At 43.7% G+C, this 24,350-nt stretch overlaps 1 protein-coding gene across 1 annotated transcript in view; it reads left to right on the top strand.

Annotated features, from left to right (window-relative positions):
* Window positions 1-12,530: 12,530 nt before the first annotated feature.
* The window catches only part of FBXL7 (F-box and leucine rich repeat protein 7), a 188,726-nt gene continuing 176,906 nt past the window's right edge, over window positions 12,531-24,350 (top strand). Inside the window, exon 1 of the mRNA XM_049823895.1 lies at window positions 12,531-12,668. Within this exon, the coding sequence (XP_049679852.1) occupies window positions 12,632-12,668 (37 nt within the window). The 5' untranslated portion in view covers window positions 12,531-12,631. The remainder of the gene's footprint in view (window positions 12,669-24,350) is intronic.

The following is a 24,350-nucleotide window of genomic DNA, read 5'->3' on the forward strand; positions in this document are numbered from 1 at the left end:
AAATTGCGTGTGCTGCTATTCTTATCTTTTAAACCCTTGTAACAGCTTTAACGTCCTGATAAAGCCAACCATTGTAGCTGTCTTCACTGCTTAGTACATGGGATGTGAAGGAAAATTGCTGAGGGTGGCTTCCATGAGTGGTTCTGAATTATTCATTAATTTATTCATTATAATAAACCATTCTGAGCCCGGTCACCAGAGTTCATAAATGCCAAGAAATGGATTTAGAAATGCCTCAAGTTCCTCAGACTCTTTAACTTGATCCCTGTCAATGAAAGGGGCAGTAAGAGGACAACAGTCTCAGAAGCCTCTCTTTTAGAAAATGCAACTTTAGATACTGTTTAGCCTTCTTGATGGTAGAAAACTTTCAGAAAAAATATGTTTTAAAGCAGATGGTGTTTGATGATTCAGCATGCTCACTGGCATTCAATTCAGTGTGCGCTATATGTTTGCCCTACCAAGTTGAATTCTGGCCATCGGCCTAAATGTGCTCCACTGGGCAAATGATGAAGTGTGGAGCCATCACAGGGAGAACTGCATGGACTACAGAGACCTTCAGAGATGAAGGTCAGGCCATGACCTAGTGTCCAGGCTTGTACCACACACAACGTGTGTTTGTTACCAGGTTTTACCATAATAAGAGCAAAAGTGTCCATGGGAAAAGCTACCAGCGTGAACTGTTTACCTTTGATTAAGCAGTTGCTTTAGCTGCTGCAAAGGAGTAGGAGATGACAGTCAACTCATATTGAAAGATGATCCATACAATGAAAAGTTGAAGAATCCCTGTCCTAAACCAAATGTATACCAGGCAGAAATGACATGAGTATACATATAAGGCTGTCTTTGTGCTGAAGACTGCTGTTAATTTTGAACAGAAATCATAGTATAGGAAGAAAAATGTGGCATGAAGGTATTGTCAACTATTGACCCACTTGGGGTAAAACCAGATGTGGCTGGTCCTTCTCAGGCCTTTTACTCCAAGGAAAGCCTGGCTGGAAAAAACTGTCATACGGGAAGAAGATGAAAAGCACACCACATAAACAAGAGAACAGGAGACTGGTTTTCCCACATCTTCCTTGTCTATCACACAGTGCGAGTTCTCAGCTTAGACTCTTGGCGCGGCTCCGGTAACCCCTTTCCTTTCATTACAGCTAGGTAAGCATGCGGACAGGAACATCTGGGAACCTTGGGAGAGATTTTTCATTTGTAACTTGGCTTTCCAGTACAGGTAAGATTGGGAATGATTGAATTACACCAATCTCCACTGTTATGAGCTGCACTAGAAAACTGCGTAAGCAGCTGCAGACAGGGAAGGGTTTGTGTGTGTGCTCTGTAGTTGGGCTCAGGCAAAGCCTGAGGTGTACGTTAGGGTACCTTTGTGGGCCGTTAAGCTCCCCATGCTGACTTTAAACTAAAGGACCTTGAGGAGACTACCCATGATCCCTTCCAACAGTAACACTGAGGGTGTGAATACACCTATGGTAGGTGACTGGCACGAGCACTTGGTAACATAAACATCTTTCTACATTTTAGTTCAGATAAATAAAATAAAGCCGCTTAGGTCTGCCAAGCTGTCATAAGGCTGGTTGTTTGGTTTATTTTCTTACTTGGGGATGAGTGTGAACACATCTTCCCCAGTACTACAAACTATGCAGTCCAGTTTTGCACATTTAGGGAAATCTCAGATGTGCTCCAACACCTTGGTAAACTGTTTCCTTGAATATGGTGTCTCCCCTGCTGTAAAAATCTAGATATTCTGTGCCTGTGAGGTGCTGAGGCTAAAACTTAGGTGGGAGGTACCTCTGGGATTTGAACTTGACTTCTGTTTGCTAGGCAAGAACTTGAACCAATAAGCTATTCTTGCAAACAGCTGTGCAAACTGTGTCCTCACTGATCACCCCACTGGCCAGAATAGTCTGGAGTGACCTCTCTACTGGTCAGTAGTGTTGTTGACTATAGAGTACATTGGCCCTGAAGTGGGGTTTTGAGTCCTTTAGAGAGGCAGCATATGGATTGTTATCAACTCTGAGCATCCTGGTACCTCATAAATGGAGCACATAAACTGTGTATATCATTTTATGTGGTACAGGATTCAAAGCTGCTCTTAGGAAGGAATTTTTCTATGATTGGTAAGTCCAATCTTCCTCTCTTTTTAGCAATCATATTAGAAAAAAGTGACTTAAAAGAACTGTTGATGTGTCCTCCATAGCAAATCTACCAGTGATTGCAGACTAATGCAACATCTGAGAAATTTTAAGATTAGCCGGTTACAAAATCAAGGATTTATAATAATGACTACGTTAACCCACTGTGTTTAACTTGGAAATTAAGACTTGTTGGGAAAGAGGGCAGGAAGGAAGAAATAGGAATTGTGAAGAACATGGAGAAACGAATAATACCCTGCTTGAGCAGGGCTAGTGCCTCTATTGAACATGTGGGAGAGATAATCCACAATCAGTACAAGCAGCCTGTCTTCATAAACAGCATCTCCTGGGAGGTGTCCCTTGAAAACACCAAGGATTATGGTGCCAGCTGTCCAGGTGTTGATGAATATGGCTAGCAATCAGGGTACTAGGAGCGTTTTTTTGTAGGCACCCCCAAACCTTTGTTGACAGTGACAGTTTGAGACTGGAAGAGATGCGAGGAAAATCCTCGACCTGCACAAGGAGGTGCTCCCAAAGACGTGGTAGCCCTGCAACAGAGCTTTGTAGCTTTCTTGCAGCTTCATGGAGCAATGGACTGACCTGGCAAGGCTGTCAGAGTCTGGAAGATCTCTGAGCCTTGACCAATGGCTCAGTCCCAGCTGCTCCCTGTTGGAGTGGACCACATTTAGCTGCTAATGCCTTGATGGTCCACTGGTTCTGGTGAGAATAGCTACTTTAAAGGCATCATAAGCTTGCATTTTGGGACTTGGTCTTGTGATGTATAACTTAAGTATCTTGCAGTATTTTGACCTGAAGGAGAAAGCTGAAGTCCACTGTTTCTCCTAGAAACTGCTTTACATTAAGACTCCAGCTCATGTTCCTCCAACAAAGGGCTGCGGGAGTTTAATATCCCACTGTCCTTCACCTGTTTGTAATGTACATCCGTTGCCCATGAACCCGGTGTGAAGCAGAAGGATTTTTTTGCCCAGATGCCCATCATTCCAGTGTGCTAACACAAACCTGCATTTATTGATGGTTTAAGTGAATACCTGGCACCTCGACCAGACGTGGCTTAGGAGTAGCACTCTGGTTTTAAGCTATTTTGGCCACAAAGCAGTGACTTCTGACATATGAGGACACACAACTTGGGATGATAAAAATCAAGTACTGACAGAGCAAAGTCTACCAAAATAAACCTGTTGAAGGCTTTTAAACTGTTCATGGCAGTTTCTATGGTGGTTGGAAGATGTCAGCTTTGAAAGCAGACAGTCTTGATTTGAGCTATTAATTTTGATATTCCTTTAAGCAGTATAATATTAGATTTTGACATATAAAGAGAAAGCAGTGGGGTGGAAAAAAAAACATCTAAAGGGAAAATATCCAAAGCCTTAGTAATAGACAATATTTCAATATGGGATCTAAAGTTTTATGTCACCCACTCCTGTACTGATTGCTATCACCATCTGCTTGATCTATTTGATCTTCTGTCCAAGGGAAAGGAATGAGTTAGGTACTTGATCCCAGCTCCTGTAATCTGCCAGTTGATCTGAAGTCCTCCTTCTTCATTTCTTTCCATCAGATCCTGAAGAAAGGATCTACCCTTGTCTGTTGCACTCTTTGCGCTGTCATCAGATGTCTCTTTGTGCCAAGTTTTGCAGTAATGAAATGGGCAGACTCCTCTTGGAGCTATCGGTGAGGGGCATGTTGTATGGTGAAGGGCAGTCTCACAAAACAGAAGTATCAATGAAGATCAAATTGAAAAAGTAATGCTTTAGCTGTTGGCTCACTTTGTAATAAGATCCCTATAGTATTTTTCTTAACTATGAAGGACATGTGCAAGTGATTTAAAATGTATGAGCAAAAATATTTTGAATAATAGATCTGAATGTTAGAAATGAAGCAATGACACTTTGTTTCCCAGAAGCAATTGACTGATTTTATTAACTGGAGGAGGCAGGGGGCCTTTTCACTGAACCTGATGCACTGCGTGCTAGAATCACTCCACTGGAACATTTGCCATAGGCAGAGAAAACTTGCTCTGTTATTATGTGGAAAACCTCCTAGCAGAGCATGCAAACAAGACTGTCCTATTGTGCAAGGGGAAGTATACGTGCTTTTCATGGGCTGATGTTTGTGCTGCCATCAGTGTCCTCTCTGGGTTCATGCCTGGTGTTCACACCTTAGCTTTGTCGCAACACGTAAATGCTGATGTGACATAGACACACGCTTTTCCTGCACTGTAGCACAGTAGCCCAGCTTACAGTATTGAAGGAGCTTCTTGTGCACGCTTCTTCAAGCACCCTTTTTTCTCAGCATACCACACTGCTGCTTACAAACCAAGTTCTGGTTCTTGGTTAAGTGTGCAGGACATGGTGATAGAGTGGCATTAGCGTTACTGACAACAGAGGCACCATTTGTTGGCTTTACCTTTGGGAGAAGGCACCTAGCTTGCTCTCAGTGAGCGCAAGCTGCCTCAGAGGAAACCTAGTTCAGCTCCATCTGTGAGTCGGGTCACCCAGTAACTGGGCAAGGTATGATTCTGCCAGGCCTGTGAGGAGATTTAGGGGCATCAGAGACTTTTTTTCCCCCCAGTATGCCTCATGCAGAGCTATCCGTGGATTCTTCACTGAAAACTGGGGAAAGTCAAGCCAGGATCTGAAGGAAGTCTGAAGGGAGTGACACCACCAAGGGAAAATGAGGCATTCTGGCTGCAGGCTGGACAACTCAGGTGTGATGTCTAAGAAAGCTCTGAAATACAACAAAACTTTCTGATAGAAACTTGGTGAAACTTCCCTTCATGTGGCTGAATTGTGCTGCCTCTCCTTATAAAAGGAAGAAAGAACTGGGAGGGAGCCCATTGGGGTTGAACAATTCAAGAGCCACTGCCTGTGAGTTTTCTTAGGATGTTTTGCATTAACATCAGTCTGAGGCAGAAGAATGGAACTGGCGGCGGCAGTGGTGAGAGACCAGAAGAAAGTTGGTTCAGGGAACACAGATGAAGACTTGAATATAGAGGGAAGTTAGTGGAGATTAGTGCTGAGGAGAAAAATTCTGTGGAAATGTGAGAGGTTACTGGTTACCGCCTTGGGAGGGAAGACAGTACAGGAAGGAAGCAGGAAGGGAAGACCAGAAGGGTGGAAGGCAGCTTTGTTGAGTGAAGTATCTGTGATAAATGGAGCCTGAGAAGCTGAGACTACAGCTAGCCAGATGTGAAGAAAGGATGTGAAATGAGGCGTTGGCGTGCATGTGGTGTGGCACTGTTTGTATGGGGAGTGGACCAAGGTCAAAGCAGAAGGAACAGTGCTTATCAAGGTGCAGTGGTTGGAAGAAGCTCAGTCTAATGCAGCGTCCTTTGTCCAGGACCCTGTGATCCCTCAGCACTTCTGCTTCTTGGGAGAACATACACATTGCTGAAAAAATGCTTTATTTTTCCCCAGTGTTGATTCCTGCAGGCTGTTTCTAGGCAGGGGTTTCCAGAATTTGTCCACATCCCTGTTCTGGGAGCGTTCACAGTGTGAGTGTCCACTACGTACAACCCAGGCCCAAATCTCACTCTGCTCTGTTTTTCACAGAAAGGAAACCTGGCCACACCAGCTGCACAGTGTGCTGCAGGCAGGATCCTGAGACGAAGGACAGCGTAGACACAACGACGGTGCTTGGAGAATCTTCCATTGCCATCAGTGCTTCTCTTAGTCCAATGAACAGCAGTCTGTTTAGCAGAGCTTAGGCTTCCAACCCTGCAAATGTTTGCTATAGAAGTCAATGAGATGAGGCAATGTATCTTCCTAAGTTCATTCTTTGCTTGGTTCATGGAGAATACACCGGCCAACCCTGTCTTTTAAACGAAACAAAAAAACCCACATTAAAATTGCAAGGTCAGACATAAGCGATGAAGTGCCAGCATTAATTTTACCTCTACAGTCCTACTATGGCACCATTATGCTTATGCATTATAATGCCATCGTTTACATAATCACGAACTGCTTCTGGGAATGAAGTGGTTTTGGAGTGTTGGCTGTAGGCCCCAACCTTGTCTGTTTTGGAAGGTGTGTTGTGGACGAGGCAGGGGAATTCAGGGCGGTGGTTCTGGAGTTGCCCACAGTCTTCATTCCTGTGTTTTCTAACACTTGGGACTCAGGAGCTTGACTTTGCAAACATACTGTTCTTTTCAACAGATTTTACATGTGACATAAAACATGTTTCAACGTAGTCTGAACTTTATTTATTGCTTTTGTTGTTGGAAGAAGGGAAAAATCAGGTCCGAGTGAGGATTTTCTCCTGTAAAACTGAAAAAAGATCAGCAAAAATGTCTTAAAATCTCTGGTTGGTTAAAATCTTTTTGTTTAAGATTTGAATTAGTTGAACTTCTGAAAGAAGTTTAAAATAAAACCAGATCTTTATTTGATAGAACTGCCTGTACTTCATCTGTTCTGTGATCCCATCAGCACCTATCATAAGACAAACTCTTTAAAGTCCAAAGTGTCCTAAAACTTGAGCACCACCTAGATTTAATGCATTTTAACCAGAGCTATTGAAGTCATTGTGGGACCAGAGCCTTTGCTTGGCTGGAGCAGCCTGACCTCATGCGAGGGGATGCTATGAGAGTTCTCAGCCAGCAGAACAGACTCCACTAAAAGCTACCCCTTAAAACACAATCATCCAAGCTATCCTTAGATCCTGCAGCTTTTTAGCCATGTAGATCAAGTCACTCATAATTATACTAAGGCTACTAATGATAAAATGGCACATACTCTCAGATCACATAGTGATGAGGCCGTAACTTTTATCTATAATGATAATCTAGATTTTTTTTTCCTTTAGGAGGTAGGTAGTATTCATGGATCATTTTGTAGTTAATAAAACAATATGCTTTTGATAATTGCTTTAAGTTGCCAGCAACATATTAGTCAAATTTCTTTTGGATTCTTTTTCACTTTAGAATGCCCAAAAGCAGTCAACACAGATATTATCATGGAGCGCTCACAAAATATATGCAGCCATATGAACATGGTGATGTAAAAGTAGAATTAATTAGAAAAATATTACTTGGCTTTTGCTGTCTTTAAAAGGATACTTATTTTTTTCATCATTTTATTTAAATACAAAGTGTGAAAACAAATGCTTAAAATGTGTCAAGTGTGAAAAATCAAAGCTTCCTACACCAAACAGGAAACTAGTCTTACTTTGTTGCTGGAATTTGAGGGCCTGGGATACAAATGGCTTTTAAACTGAAGTTCAAGATAAAGCTCATTGGAAGTAGCTGGAAGTTTTTGATTTTTCTTTATTATTTTTTCAAAGAGGAAAGCTTAGACAAAAACTGGAGAAAAAAAAACCACCAAAAACAACTGTGGCAAAAATTCCAGAGCCAAAATATTTAGTCTTGGAATTGCTGTGATGATGCCTTATGGACATAGTTCAGTTGCTTTCAATTTTTTTTATTTTTTCTTTATCCAGAACCCTTTGTTTGGCTACTTCTTCCAAAATTGCTGTGGTTTTTTTCATGGCATAGGAAAATGGTGCATCATGAGACATGTAATGCACCACAGAGGGAGGCCCATAATGAATAGAGATGTAACACAAACACTCCCAGGGATGATTGTAGCAACACATCCAAATAGAAACATTTTGGCCCATAGATTTCTTGTTCTTCCTCAGCCCTAATAATTTCCAAGTTCCTCTTGCTGGGACAGGATACAGGGCTAAGAAAAATGCATTGATGTCTCTTCATGAAGAAGGAAAATGGCAATATAGGAAGGCACGTCTCATATCACAATGAATCCTTCCTAGTCTTGTAAAACCAGTAGCTGATAGTACTCCATCTCCTTCCTTCTTAGGTGGGCTCATACTGCTTACATTAAGAGGCAACAAACCTGAAGGTTATTCTTGTCGTTACAGAAAGCACTTCATCTCCTTTGGATCATTGAAAAAGTGGCAGAACTGATGTGCTTTCAGATTCTTTGCACTGTTTTGAAGGCTAGGATATCTTAAAGGGTTATTGTAAACAGTTTCACAAAGGAATTACATGATGTGGTTCAGGCAGCTTAACTCAGTCACCCCCAGGAGACTCCTACCAGTCTGTTGTATTTATATACAAGTATACTATGTTTATAGTTCAAGCTGAATAGTCTCAATGTATAAGGTACTGACCAACTGGAAGACAAGGAGGAAAAAAAAAAGAAAAAGGCGACTACACAACTTTGCCAAGAATGAGTGAAACATCTCTGAAACTGTTAAAAGAAACTATCTTCTTAGGACTCATCCACAGGCACCATAATGGTACAAAGTCCCAAACCATATGACTAGGCATAATAGGCCTCCCAGACTCCCACAGCGAATCCCACAATGAACCAAGCGTTTGGTAAATACTATAAGATGACTCATTCCTAGTTGAAACTTGTAGGTCCTCTTTGAACTAGCATTTCCCAACTTCTCTGTTCATGTTGACGCTTTTGGGCTTATGAAGCTCCAAGACTGACTGTCCAAAATGCCTTGCACAAAACGGTTACCCATTGTCAGTGGTATCATCTGTGACGAATACATTTCTGCTGAGAGTTTTATGTCTTTGTACCAAAATAAGTTTGGTACTTTACTGCTTCTCTGTGTGCCCTCCATCTCATTCTCCTCTAGAGTGTGCAGAAATATTCAGTCCTTCATCTGAAAGCTGAATTCCAATCTCCTAAACTAAGATGTTCTTTCCACTCTAGACGTTTCTTCTGGGGGGGGGGGGTGTTTTTGGTGGGGTTTTTTTGGTGTCTTTTTTTTCCTTTCCTTTTCATTCTGGTCATGTCGGACATGCCTGGGATTTATGCCATGTACTTGATGGAGTGGTAACTTGTTTGTCTAATGTCTTTATTCTTTACATGTCTCCCTCAACAGCTGAAGTTCCTGTCTCACAAAACACCGGCCTATGCTGTTCTCGATGAGCAAAAATACTCCTTAGCAGAGGGATTCATTTTAGTTGCGGTGCATCAGATTTTGAGTTTGGAGCTTTCTCACAGAGGCTCTGTTCTTTCTGAATCCCATAAAATTGTTTATATCCAGCTATGCACTTGGGTCTATGTGAGATTATGTTTCCAAGTGGTCCAAGAAATTTCTCCATTATATGCAAGAAAGGTTGCTGCAACAAATGCACAGCCTTCTAGGAGGTAGAAGTGCAATTGTTGGCCTTCCTGGAAGGCAGAAACACGGGATAGCTTTTGGGTGGTTGACCGCCACGGGATGCACAGCACACAGCATGACATGAGGAGCTGAGAGCTTGCCTAGGGAGTCGTTTGCAGTGGCTACTCCCATCAGTGTATTTCAGGCCAAGATTAAGCACAGCTGGGCTGCACATGGAGCGGGGACACGTGTTGGTTTCAGCCCGCGTGTGCTCTCCCACAGCTGGGGACCAGCATTGCCCTGCAGTACCTGCTGCGGGGAGGACGGTATGGCTGGGCCTGCCAGCCACAGCTGCCCATCACCGAGTCGGGGGTGAGGGCTGGAGTGACAGAGGTAGGCTGCTGTGCTGTAGAAAGCCCTCGTTTTTTTTCTTTAACATCCTACTCTCCCTAGCTGAGTTCCTAGCAAGTGTTTGGGGTGGGTTTTTCAAACCCTGCAAGCCACACAGCAGGAAAAAAGTACTTGGTTGTATGTCTTCGCTGGCAGTCTGTAGGCCTGTAGCACGAGGCAGACATTAACCTTGCACTGTAACCTTTTGCCGTTTTACAGAAGGCAGATTGCTTCTCCCCCACCCCCTGAAGAGGTAACTCTCAAAAAGAAAATAGAGGATGTTAAAAGCAGACACTTGGGTCAGAGCCTGCCTGCCTTGGTGCACGATGAAGTTGTTTAATATCAGTGTTTAGAAATTAAGCTTTGATTACAGAAAACTACATTTTTAGACTGATTCACATTTTCTTTTAAAAAACCTATGATTGTCATTTGATGAGTCTGACCGCAGAAGGCAATATTTTCTTAGACCTTCACTGATTTTTGAGAATTGATGGGTATGTGCAGTCATCTTGAATCAGGCCCAAAACTTTTTCACAAGGAGAAGCATTAATGACCTGTATCTGATGGGATTAGAGCCTAATTAACATTGCCCGATTACTTGTCAGTCATCTGTGCTGCTGGTACTCATTTCAGCTTCAGATAACTAGCCCACCTCTTAATGAAAATGCATATTTTTTTCTTTTTAATTGAACCTCCTGTCCCCAAAACTTCAGGTTTTAGAAACTTTCTCTGTACTGCTGTCAGCCTTGATGCTTTTGCCTCTGCAGTTTCCTACGCTATTTGCATATGTTGACGAAGATGTAATTTGCTCAGAATTATCTGTACATGCAGTAATTGTCTTGTGTGTGTTATGATATATTTAGGAAGACAGGCTTTTTCATACATAAGATCATAGTGTGGTGCAGGGAAAACTGCTCAACTCACGGTTTAACTCAAACCAGGATTAAAGCAGTTTTGTCTTTTTAATAAGGACATGTAATGACCTGGGAATCGGTGAGCTGTATGCTGAGGATCAATATCAGCAAAGCAACACATAAACCACAACAGTAGGTATTTGCAAAATGTTAGCAAACAGCTATAAACTTCTAAAGACCCTTCTACGACTCATCCTGAAGAGTCCTAGCCTCACTCACGCGCGGCTGTGGGCACACCTCTCCCCAGGCTGTGTGTGTTACAAGTCTTGAGCGAACTTCATCCTTATTATTGTTACTTTAGTAGCCCTTTGGGGGCAAGCATCCTCTCAGGGCTGGTGGTTTCGGTATTAACCTGTTCACGCATGCGGTTTACCCTCACTCCCATTTGGCAGGATCTCTTGTTATCCAGCCCCTTCTCCTGGGCAGAGGTGGTGTGGACTCCCCCGTGGCAGTGAAAACCTTGATTCCCAATTCTCTTGTTAGGGCCAGCTGCCCTCGGGAGAGACCCTTACCCCATTAATGGTGTCCCTTACGCCACTGAGCACAGTCCAACATTCCAGGTACGTAAAGTCCCGTTAGACGACATTGGTAACTGTAGGTGAGTCCTTATCAGGGTTTGTAACAACAGCCCTAACGTTCTTGCTGAACGGGCTTCTGATATGTTGCTTCTGATTTCCTGACAATCCTTGTGGTCTTGAGAGTTAAAGAGTCTGTCTTTTGGGGTGAAGGAAGCAGCAGCTGGTTTTTTTTAAGAAAGCCAAATTAAATAGAAACATCTCCCCTCAAAGCACCAGCCCTATCGCATACCCGAAGAACTAGTTTGGGGATGTTAAACAGTCAGGTTTTTTCCTTCGAGGCCAGCGGCGATTCCCTGGCATGGAGTGTTTTTTGGGAAGACTATATTTGCAAAGGAGAAAACAGCTCGAACTCCGGAGAAGCCGGGAAGGACAGGTACACGGGTGGCCTGTGCGGCTTGCTCGCACCCACGGTGACCTTCTGACAATCGCCGAGAGCCGCTCGGGGTTGGAGGGAGCCCCGAAGGAGCCCGACCCTGGGCAGGACACCCGGCCCAAAACCTCCCAGTCCCGCCGCGGGCGCTCCCCCGCACAGCCTCCCACCTCTCCTTCCCCTTCACGGCCGCCTTCGGGGCTCGGCCCTGCTGCCAGGGGAGGGCTCGGTAAACCCTCCCGTCGGGGTAGGGCCGGGGGGCGAGCTGCGGTGGGAGCCGGAGGACGGCGGGGCCGGGGCAGAGCCCTGTGAGGAGAAAAGGGCGGGAAGGCCGGGCCAGGGCTGAGCCCTGTGAGGAGAAAAGGGCGGGAAGGCCGGGCCGGGGCTGAGCCCTGTGAGGAGAAGGGCGGGAGGCGAGGGAAGCCCCCGGGGCCGGGCGCTATGGCTTTAAAGGCCGGGGCCGGCTTTCGGTTCCCTCCTCCTCTCCCTCCCTCCCTCCCTCCATCGCTCGGCGCCGGGCGCCGGGAGGAGGCGCCTGCCGCTAACAAAAGTCGGTGGCGGCCGTTCTCCCCTTCCTCCCTCCCTCCATCCCTCCCCGGGCAACAAGTGGCTGGCGGTGGCTTCCCGGGGGAGGCGGCGGCAGCGGCGGGGCTGTGAGGAGGAGGAGGAAGGCGGAACGGCGCTGAAGGACCGGAGCAGCCCCAGCGCCGGCCGCGGGGCGGTGGAGCCTGCGCCCGGGGGCCGTCCCGCCCGTCCTGCTTGTGGATTATAACTGGAGCCACCTCCCCTGCCCTGACACCCCGGTTGGAAACCGGGGCGGGGAAGGCGTCCCGATACATCGTATTTTTGTTTATTTTCCCCCCGTGTTTTTTTTTTTTTTTCTTTTGAGGGGGAAGGGAGGGCGTCGGCCACCCGAGAAGTGGAGGAAATCGCAAGTTTGCTTTGGACATGTCGCCGTGAAAAAAAAAACCACCACCAACCCAAAACAACTCCTGGAGGCTCTTCCCCCCCCCCCCCCCCCCCCCCATCTTTACTACACCCCGGCTCCCACTCCATCGTCCGCGGTGGCTCCGCGCCCCGCGGTAGAGATGCTGCGCGGCGGCCGAGGGAGGCGGCGGTGAGCATGAAGCCGGCAGGATGGGAGCGAACAATGGCAAGCAGTACGGCAGCGAGGGTGAGTCGGAAAGGGGGTGCTGGGGTAGCAATGGGGGTCCTCCCGGTCTTGGGAGGGGGGTCCGGGCGAGAGGGGCCGCGGCGGGGGGACCCCGCCGCGGCCCCTCTCGCCCGGACCCCCCCCCCCAGACCGGGAACCAGAACACATCCCTCGGGCTCCCGCTGTGCTGAGACCCTTAAAATACCCTTAATTATGTTTATTTTAATAGGTGGGAGGTAACTGCTGTCTCAATTCAGGATGTCGGGGCAGCGGCGTGGCTTAAAATGCGGAGGTAGCTCAAGGGGTTATGGTAGCAGAACTTTGCTAAAAACTTTTAGAGCGCTCTTTGTAATCCTTTTCTACTTGTCTTTCTATCCCAGGATCCTTATATTATGCAGTATGGTATATGACTGCTTCCTGTCTGAACAGAAAAAAAAAAAAATTAACCCCAGGAAAGGAGGGGGAGAGTTAATGTTCTCCAGCTGTTATCCATAGATTGTACTCCTGCAATTTCGCTTCAGTGAAACTTTAGTGGGTTTGGTTTTAGATATACAGGGCCTGATTCATTCGTGTGGAAACCTATTAGTCTCGCTGGAGTTGCATCAGGGATGAATTTCAGCTGCTTTGCTGCTGGTGTGAAGGTCTACTGGAACAGTCAGCTGGTGTCAGACAAACCAATGGCAAGTACAGAAAGTTTGTCTTCCTGCCAGCTAGTTTTAAGCTTTCTTTAACTTTTAACTGTCTTGTATATGTGTTACGTCATAGTATTTAGCGAACTAGATAGGATATACATCTTCCCCTGGTAGCATTGGGCAACTATATAGGATCACTACATCCTCCACAGCCTTTTTTCTTTTTTTTCTTTTCTGTAGTTGAGGGTTTGTGGGTGGAGCGAGGGAGATGGTCCTATGGTCTGCTCGATTTCTTTGGGAGTCCAGAAGGCAACTGCCAAAGAATACACCTCTCTCACATCCAAAATATGCATGAAGATTGTGAAAAGGAAGGGCGAAAAACACTACTTCTTGAACAGATTCTGTAGTTCCTTTCATTTATTGCCAAATGAGCTCCGCTTTCGGAAGAGTTGAAGAAGTCGGAAGCTTTAAGCTAAAGACATGCTCACTGTTGTGGGGTTTCGCTCGCTTGATACCATTGCTAGAATAACTTGTGCATAAATGGAGTGAACCTCGGAGTTGCAATCAAAGCATCTTTGGATTCCTCCTGAAAGGGGAAATCCTAGTTTGTCCCCAGAGTTGAAAGGGTCAGTGTTTATGGAAAAATCGTGTTGCCGAGGGGTGTTTAGCTCAATGATAGGAAGGCATGGCTGCATCCCAAAGCTTTCCTGCGAGTTCAGAAGAATGCTTGCTTCAATTAATATACAATTTGGGGGGAGGAATGCGATGGACATTGAGTCTTCTGCAGCCCTTGACGAAGTGGAGGAGAGCTTTACTGTTCCAGAACTACCTGACAGGAACTGCAAGGAAGAGGAGGATTGATGCAGCTAGGATTTTCCTAATTAATTCACTTCTTTCCTCTGTTCAGAGTGGAGGCTGGATCCTGGGAATGCAGACTACATGTGGCAAATTAATCTTTGCAGTACAGACCATTACCTGGGTTGAGAAATAGGTAGAATACTGCTTTAAAAATAACAGAAAATAAATAAAAAACTCCCCAACCCCCATGGCCAAAACTTCAATCTTTCAGTTTAGGTAACTTGTCCTATTCATTGTTAGTGTGTTCATAGGTCTGGGTTTCCTGACAGCTTCTGTGCATCATCAATTACTGTGAAGCTTAGAGAAGCTCTTGTTTGCTACTTCTTTTCTGGGTGATGCAGAGAAGAACAAATCTAAATCTCATCAAGGGAGGCCTTTTTTCACAAGCTGCTGGGGCTTTTCGTGCCTCTGACAACTGAACTGCTTAATTGACATAAAAAGTTGCTTTTTAAAAGGATGTAATTATGATCCCGGGTGGAGGGGTAGCACTCTGAGGAAACACCCAATTGCTGTGTGCTTTAAGAGCAACCTGAATATCTGGGTTGAAGTTCAAAGAGTGGCATCTGTGGTTTGGTATGTGGCACTTAGTTTTCAGTGTAGTGGGCTTTGTAGGCTAACGTTGTATTACAGTATGCCACTTTAGGGATGGAGAAAGTACGTTTTTTAGCTGAACTTCTTGAATGCTGTTTGCTCATTTGCTGCTTGCTAGTATCTTAGGAGAGATTTCAGACAGACAACTGCAAATGATTGTTAAAATGGCTGTTGTCTTTCACACAGCCTTCCCATCTGCTGTGGAACTGCAGAACATTAGGAATTTGCCTGAATTGCTTCTCATCTCAAAGCTGAAGAGATACATTAGGGCAAGATAACTCCTGCTGAAGATACCACTTCTAAAACACTAGATAACCTTCATTACTAGGAAATTGTTTTGCGTGTTTTGTTACATTGTTACACTTATTAGTACTAAACAATTTTTTGAAATTCACATATACACTGTGTTTGCAATAATCTCAGGCAGCTGTCTAAGTGTTTGTGACTAATCACATAAACTACACCTTACCGCCTTATTTATTACTTTTTTGCTTATGTAAGGCTTTATTGAATAGAATTTTGGAAGCTACAGTTGTCATGTTAAGATGGACCGGAGAGTTGGATGTTTGGGGAGTCTAAATTAGTTTGTTTACAGAGTCTGGTGAATAATTCCTGACACCTTTGAGTATAGCTGTTTTCCATAAATTTAATTTCCTAAGATGGGCTAAAACTTGCTCTGAATGAAACTTAAATGTGAATAAAATTGCTTCTTGGAAAATCACGTTGTGCAGATAGGATGTGAATACAACACTCATTTTGAAAAAAATGAAATTATAACACATCAAATTTTGTCTAAAGGAGTTTACCTCTTTTTACAAGTAAATTATTTAATACAAGTTTATTTTCCTAGTTTTCATTTGGCCTTTTAAAATGTTTCTATACAGGAGATGATTTCTGAAAGCTTGTTTACCTACAAAAATATGGAGCTTGAGAAGGGGCAGCCTGTTGTTGTAGAAGCTATCAAAAATCAGGGTTTTTTTTCCGAGGACCTTTGTTAAAGTGTATTGCTGAAAAGAATTGCAGCTGACCCAATAAGACATGATTCATCATCACTGATGAGGAGGCTGAATTGAAGTATATCACCCTTTAAATACTGCCAAGTTGATTAAGACACCTAGGCAGTTGCTGGCCGTACTTTGCTGCACAGCGTTTCTGTAACAGTTCTGTGCAGAATAACCATATGTGTGCGGAGTATGAGGCTAGGCAGGGGCTGACTATAGCGCCTGCTGTTGGAGTGGGCAGCAGCTGGCATCTCCCTGCTTTCTTTGGGAAAAGGTGACTGAACACTGTCCCTCTTAACACCTGAGACAATTTTGCATCCACAGGAGGAGGACTTTAAAATCACAGCCTTCTGCTTTATAAGGCAATTGGCTTTGTGACATGAGCTGGAGGAGCAGTCTGTGTTCTTACTTACAAAAGGAAGCTGTGGCATTGAGGTGGAATGGCTGCTTTGCAAAATAACCATAACATTTCAACACTTATCTTCTGCCCGGGTGACTTCCTTAAATTATGAGACCTGAGAACCTGTCAAATTTGAAAGCAGCTAAATAATGGTACACCATTTTGACAATACCAATGTTCAGCCCTTATGAAGGGATGTCTCTTTTAATGAGTCAACTCTCCAGATTGCTGCAGCTGGTGATAAAACTTTCTTTGGGTATCTCCTGCACTGTCTTCTTCCAGAAGCTAGTCTAGAGAATGTTGGTGACAGCGTGCAGCAGCTCTGGTTGTTCAGCTAGAATGTATCATGAAAGACCTGATATGACAGGAGCCAGGTGCTGTGGAGAACAGAGGATGGCAAGGGAGAAATAGATGAAATGGCAACTTAGGCAAGGAAATCAGCATCCTTCCTGAATCACAAGCCTTGCTGACAAACTGATTTTTTTTATTTGAATCTGAATATTTAATTTAGGATGATTTAAATGGAAACTCTTTGGGAATAACTTTAACTCAGTTCTGGTTTTGAAAATGTTCCTTCTCCAAAGTTTCATTTGTGGCATTGTTTTTATTCACAAACCACTTGGAGAGAGATTTCCTGTGTAGATCCCAGTGTCCTGCTAATGTAAGTGCCAGTGCAGAACCCTGCCTCTGTCATGGGACGTAGTTGCCACAAAGCACAGGCAACGAGGTTCACAAAGGTGGCTTTAACTATGATGCTGTGTGAGCTGGTGTATGACAGCTGAAGCTTTCTAGGGATTGCCAGCATGCAGCACTGTGGCAAAATGGGTCAGCCGGTGTTCATTCTGGAGGAGGTTACTCACCTAAATCCCTCCCTTCAGCAGGGGGAAATGGTTACAGACCTAAGGTCGTGTACTTGTGTCTTCTTTCTTGAGGGTGCTGTTGGACACAGTAACTCCTTGTGAATGCCACCTTTGATTTCAAACTAGCTCTCCGCTAATTCGGTGATGGCAAGTGTTCTGACACATCAGATGTTGTGCATGGAAATCTTTTAAATCCAAAAGTTCTGTTATTCAGGACCTATAGACTTTTGCATATGTTAGGATTTGTTTCCCCACAAAGTGTTGGTGAATTAACTTCACACACAGTGCTTATGCCAGGTACAAAAAACAGCATAACATGGTGATGTTGCACTAGAGAAACAGTGTTAGCAATGGGTAAGCTATTTTGTTTAAAGAGTTGAATCATGATCATTTACCCATGGTTTGTACTGGTTGTTAGACTCTCATAGGATATTTTAATGAGGGTAAGGGAATGGGAGAGGCAGTAAATTAGCTTTTACTGAATTATTTAATTACAAAAGTGAGACACACACCACACCCCCCCCCCCCCCCCCAGTGCTATCTTCTCTGTGCACTGCAGCTTTAGCAGCAAAGACAGTGTTTGATTCTGGTATTTATTTTTTTCCACCCCATGAGATTCCCAGAGTCAAGTGAAGAGTTTCAGCAAGTTAGGTGTTACATGGCTCCTAGGCTGAGCAGTTTTTTCCCCACTTTGTTTTGATGTCCGAGTTGCATTTACACATTACTATCTGACGTGTTAAAGTTTAGCATATAGCTCTTAACTGCTGTCTTGCTTACCGTTCTGATCGTTTCCCAGGTGATCTGTTGAGATAATGTACCATGCTGCTCTTGTAGAAGTCTTTTCTTTGTTGTAGTTTGGCTAGTCTTCTCTTGTACACCTCCCCTGTGTGTAATAGCTGGAATTGAACCTTAACACCCTCTGTAGGACTACTGTAAATATTACGGTGCTGCTCAATGGCACTTTTTGTGTTGTGCTTACTTACGGGATTGTGTTCTGCTTTCTGGGGCTTGGCCAGGGTTGGTTCTTGCATTTTACCTGTAGATGGGTTTCACTCTGCTGCATTCAGGGAGTTGACACTTGCCTGTTAGCAGCAAGACGGGGACAAGAAATAAAGCAACACTCAAAATGTCAATCCTTCAAGCAATGTTGATTTTCAAAAGTGAATTTGCACTCTGACAGTGGCCAACTGCTGCTAACCAAATGCAACGTTCACAAATGCCGCTTATGATACTCTTTTTTCCTGTAACTTCCAACTGAGCAATGCAAAGGGATTGTGTGTGTGTGTGTGTGTTTACTCAGTTTGTCTCCAGAAAGTAAATTTTCTCTAAGCTCAGTGCTTATGGTGCTTGTTGTTGTCCAGATCACATGGCAGGGGCAGGAGGAGGGTTGGACACAGCACTAAACTGAGCTGCTGTGCTGCCTACAGTTTCTCACAGTACAGTATTTTCTATTTTAAAAAAATGAACTGCCTGTGTGTGTACACAGGCATGTGTGTTTATATACACACACACACAAACTAACAGATTTGTGGGGGATTTAGCAACTTTAAAAAGTTGCTAATGTTATCTGTAGCTTTCTAGAAAGTAACTTTGTGGCTCGCATGTTATTTCATAAAATGTTACTGTGGCATAAAATGCTTTTGGGGAAGATAGGGTCATCTTTATTTTATTTTGTTAATAGATATAAGCTAATTAACTGTACTCTAGGGAGTTATCTTTGACTTGGATGGTTGCTTCAGCCTGGTGCAAAATTAACTGGATGCCCTTTCTTTTGTCACTTAAAAAAAAAAAAAAGAAAAAAAAAAATTTGTTAACTGGGTGCCAGTCAGAGGCCTGAATTAACTTTGGTGCTGGTGATGCATGACATGGAAATCTTCCAGCAGTCTTCTCTCAGCTAAGGTAGTAGGAATCTAGGACTTACACCCCCTAGTCCTTGTTTTACCCATTCCCCACAGGCAGGGAAGGAAATGAGATTGCTTTGGTAACTCCCCTAAACTGAAACTGTATTTTTGTTTTCTTGAAAGAAAGTCCTTCTACAAAACTGGACTTCATAAAATCGAAGCTGATGTTGATACTGTATCATTCCTTGTGGAAAAATATCGACATGTATTCAGAATTGGGTACGTGGTTTTAAGTCTATATTGCTAACCCCCAAAAATCTCCTCAGCAAACTTTGTTTTCAGTCCTTTGGCTACTTCTGGATTCCTCACTTTTGTGAACAATTCCTAACTAGGAATTGGTTTGTTTCTTTGTGGGTCTTGTTTGTGTTAGGGAATTGATTGGCAGAAGGCAGTGGATGACATTTGAAGGCTGAAATGCACAAGTGGTTTATTTTTGCTCCGTTTTGTAGTCAGCTGTCTCCGTGTATTATCTTTAATACAGTACACGTGCTTTGCTAAATTAGGGCAACTATTTAATTAAGGAGTAAAAACCTTCAAAACTTGAGAAATGGGTGGTGGGCTGCCAGTACAATCTGTTACTACTTCATAAGGAAAGGGAATATGCAACATTTTCTAGGTATATATATGAATGACTTGTGATTGAATAGACACACTGCAGGACTTTGTTACTCAAGTAGCATATAGGCTGAGTACTAGTGGTGGTGTTGTAGCTGATCTTGGGGAAAAGCTATTAGTTCTGTCTGATCATAGCCCTCACTTTAGTTCCAAGTCTACCTGTGTGCCTCCTAGCATAGACATCACATTGAGGACAGTTTTATGCAAGACCTCCTTGGAGGAGTTGAAGTTTAGAGGAGGTGCTATCATCTTGACATTATGCGGTAGGTCATTAAAGAAGCCCCTGTTACCCTAGATCACACCTCTTACATGCTTGCCACTGTGGTGTCTGTATCTGTAGATGCCTGTTTGTACAGAAGGAGAATTCAGCAGGGACTATGGCCATTCTTCTCAGGAAATTATTAAGGTCTATGTATTGACCAAAGTAAGGGTCTTTACTCCAAGAAGCTATAAAGCAGAAATGAACAGGACTAAACTGTGCTGATTAGAGAAATGCTCTCATATATCATCTATATGGAGGTGTGAAGAAGTGACTGTGTTACATAGGCTGAACTGTAGGAAAGCCTGGAATAGGCACAAACAGTTTCAAGTATTGCTTTGTCAGGGCTTAATACCAGCTGGCAACTAAGCACCATGCAGCTGCTCACTCACTCCCCCCCTCCCCCCCCCCCCCCCCCAGTGGGATGGGGGAGAGAATTGGGGAGGGGGGCGGGGGGAAGGGGAGAACAAAATTCATGGGTTGAGATAAAGACAGTTCAATAGGACAGAAAAGGACAGGAAAATACTACTACTAATAGTAAGAGAATATACAAAACAAGGGATGCACAATGCAATTGCTTGCTACCCGCTGACTGATGCCCAGCCAATCGCCGAACCGTGGTGTGCCCCAGCCAACTCCCCCCAGTTTATATACTGGGCATGACATCATATTGTATGGAATACCCCTTTGGCCAGTTTGGGTCAGCTGTCCTGGCTGTGTCCCCTCCCAATTCCTTGTCCCCTTCCAGCCGTCTTGCTGGCTGGGCATGAGAAGCTGAAAAATCCTTGGCTTAGTATAAACACTACTTAACACACTGTTTTAATTGTTGCTATCAACATTCTTCTCATCCTAAATCCAAACCACAGCACTATACCAGCTACTAAGAAGAAAATTAACTTTATGCTAGCTGAAACCAGGACAGCCTTAAAGGAAAGGCTTGAGTTGGCTTTGTTTGAACAGATATTTAAGGAAAAGGGTCCAATTCTGTGCTAGTATCCAAACTCAACAAAAGGAATTTCTTGGCGAAGGAGGTCTCTTCACCCTACATACTTTTGTGACTTTTGCCTTAAACAAGTAAATGAGGAAAAAATTGTTGGGTGATTTTTTTAAATTTTTTTTTCCCCCTTTTTTCCTATATGCATTTCCCCCACCCCACCAAGTACAAACACATGTTGTAAGACTACCTGTCCATGCAAATGGATGTTTAACAGAGGTATCTGTATTTACTTGAACTGGGTAATTACTGTAGGGATCTGCATGGCATTGGGAATCTTTTTCTTTCCTGTGCTCAACAGCAGTGTTTGCTGAAAATGCAACCTCAGGTTTCATTTATGCGCATGGGCTTTTAGACAGAGGAATCTATAGTGGCATCTCAGTTATTGCTCTGATTTTAGTGGACCTTTGCTCATTGGGAAGGGTTTGTTTTCTAACACATCTGTCTTCAGAATTGAGATGTGAAAATGCATAACATACAGCAACTTGCATTCAGAAACAGGTGGCATAGTGACTTTCTTGAGCTGAAGAGTCATGTAGTTTGACGTAAAGCTGCCATCATATCCTTGCTTTAGTAGTGTCCATGGTAGTACAGTACTTAACCTGGAGCTCTGTACTCCAGGCAGGCTGTGCTAGTGAACTCTTCCAAAGACCCTTCTTGGAGTAAAGAGAGAAACAGGAAGCTCTCTTTCATGCCCGTGTTTTGAATCAGGAAATTCCTGTCTACAATACATAAATTTGTCATATCAACATTTTAAATCATGTGACACTTTTCTTTCTTGGGGATTTGTGTACAAATGTGTATTATAGCTGCAGGAATACTATACTGAAGTCTTCTCAAACAACACACTAACTTGGATGAAGGTATTTTAATACTTTCCAGTTAATCTATTTTAAAAATTATCTTCCTTGATTTCATTCTTTGTTCCTGTAAAAACCACTAATGAAATTTGCAGATGATATTATAAAAGGAACAGTTTTGAGGTCAGATGTCTTTTTGTTTTGTTTAAGAAAGAAAAGAAAAAGAAGCCAGAAACACTGGCATAATAGCAGATAGTTGTTAACTAGGAAGAACCCCTTTTCATCAAGAGTCACACAGACTTGTTTGACAGTGAAAGGAGAACTTTGATTAAGTCTAGTTGTCACATTACAAGTGTAATCTTGTCAGTTTGTGGGGAGCCCAGACTTTTATTGCTTGTATGTCTGCATGTACTGTGCAGAAACAGGCAGACTACTTAAGGCTCTGATATTACTTCGTTGCCAGATTCCACACAATCCGCTTTCTGTGTAAGTGTGACTGCATGGGGTAGAGGAACTTGGATGGTTTTTTACTTAAATTGTGTAGTAATTACTTAAAGAACTAGTATTTCATTTAAATCCTATCCTTGAGAGATAGTAAAGCCATTGTGGGAACTGATGAACAGAAAGTGCATGTATTTGAGAGTTTCTTATGGTGCTCGTAGCTCTTATCGTGAAATATGTTGTTTTGTCACTGGTGCAATGATGTTAGTACTTGATCTAGCTTACCACTGGAGTGCAAGACAAAAGGCAACAGCTGCTCACGAACAGAAGTACTGAACAGATCATCTTTTCTGTAGTACCTAGTGAAACATACTTCTATTCTCCATATTCCATTTGCCTTTTCTCTAACAGTTTATAAGGAAGTTGCTTGTGGCATCAACATAACTTTTTTTTAAACTAAGATGATGGAAACAATAAGCTATTGCTGAAATATGTGGTGAAAATTGTTGATATTATACTGTTGCGACTCATGCTTTTAGAATTTTTGGAACCTTAGAATTTACTAAAAGAGGTATAAATAAAAGCCTTAGAGCAGAAGGACTTCAATTCCAGTTAGCCATGCTAGCATTAAGCTGAAACTAACAATATGCTCTTGTATGTCAAGAAGATCTAGTAGCTGACCTTCCTCCTTGAGTTCATGTTTGATTGTAGTCTTTTGTAGCCAGCAAGCTTGAAGGCCCTCATCTGTTTTTAGCAGGGTTTGAGAACATAGGTGCTCTTGCTGCAGAGCCTCTTGTTGAGGAATTGCTCTCTTGTTCTGCAATACTAGACTGCCAGTGGAGATCAGTACAGGCGGTAAAATTACATGACAACATTTTCCAATCAACTCCTGGCCATATCTGGATGTCTACTTTAGAGCCTGAAGTATAGAAACTCACAGATTGGAAGTGACGTCTCTGGAGATGTCTAATCCAACCCGCTGCTCAAAAGAGAGTCAACTAGAGCAGGCTGCCCAGAAGAACCATGTGCAGTCAGATTTTTGAGCACCTCCAAAGATGGAGACATTACAACATCCCTGGGCAGCCTGTTCCGGTGCTCAGTCACCTGTAGATTATAAAGAGAAAAAAAAAAAAAAGATGCTTTATTATGTTTAAATGGAAGTGCTTGTTTCCATTTAAAAATTCCATTTGTGCCCGTTCCCTCATGTCTCTTCACTGGCTGTCACTGAAGAGAGTCTGGTTCTGTCTTCTTTACTTCCCACCCCCGAGGTATTTATACACATTGATAAGATTACCCCTTGAGCCCTCTCTTCTCCAGGGTAAACTGTCCCAGCTCTCTAAGCCTTGCCTTGTGTGTCAGATGCTCCAATCCCTTTATTATCTTTATGGGCCTTTACGAGACTCTTTCCAGTATGTCCATATCTCTCTTGTACTGAGGAGCCCAGACCTGGACCCAGCACTCCACATGTAGCCTCATCAGTGCTGAGTAGAGGGGAAGGATCAACCCTCTTAATCTGCTAGCAATGCTTCTTGCCAGCAATGCAGGCTGGGATACAGTTGGCCTTCTTTGCGTGAGGGCACATTGCTGGCTCATGTTCAACTTGATGTCTACCAGAACCCCCAGATCCTTTTCTGCCAAGCTGCTTTCCAAGCTGGCTGTACCTCCCCAGGTGCAGGATTCTGCATTTCCGTTTGTTGAACTATCTTCCTGAGGCTCTTGTTGGCCCACTTGTCATCCTATTGATGTCCATCTGAATGGCAGCAACCCCTTGGTGTATCAGCCACTCATCCCAGTTTTGTATCATCTGGGAACTTTCTGAGAGTGCACTCTGTCCCCTCATCCCCACTAGTGATGGGGCTCTGGGTGCACTTCATGCTGCTCATCACAACAATTTGTGCCTGGCAGGTTAGTCAGTCTTCAGTTTGTCTCGCTCTCCATTTAGCTAGTCTGTGCTTCCTCAGTTTGGCTATGAAGGTGCTATAGGAAACATAGTTGGAAAGTTTCAACCGAGGTCAGGATAAACCACATCTGCTGCACTCCCCTTATTCACTGAGCCAGTCATTTGATTGTCAGTGTCTGTCAGGTTGGTCAGGCATGACTTCCACTTATAAATCTATACTAATGACTCTTGGTGACCTTCTTGGCTTGGAAATGTTTTCCAGGAAGCTGTCACTTTTCTGGGATTGAGGTGTGGCTGACCAGCCTGTGGCTGCCTAGATTGTCCTCCCTGCCCTTCCAGAAGATAGGGGTGATTCTTGCTTTCATCCAGTCCTCAAGAACCTCTCCTGATTGCCGTGACCTTTCTAAGATAATTGAGAGTCACCTTGCCCGTGGCATTGGCCAGATCACTC

The sequence above is a fragment of the Accipiter gentilis genome, chromosome 20, assembly GCF_929443795.1.
Source record: "Accipiter gentilis chromosome 20, bAccGen1.1, whole genome shotgun sequence".
In the NCBI taxonomy this organism is placed as follows: Eukaryota; Metazoa; Chordata; class Aves; order Accipitriformes; family Accipitridae; genus Astur; species Astur gentilis.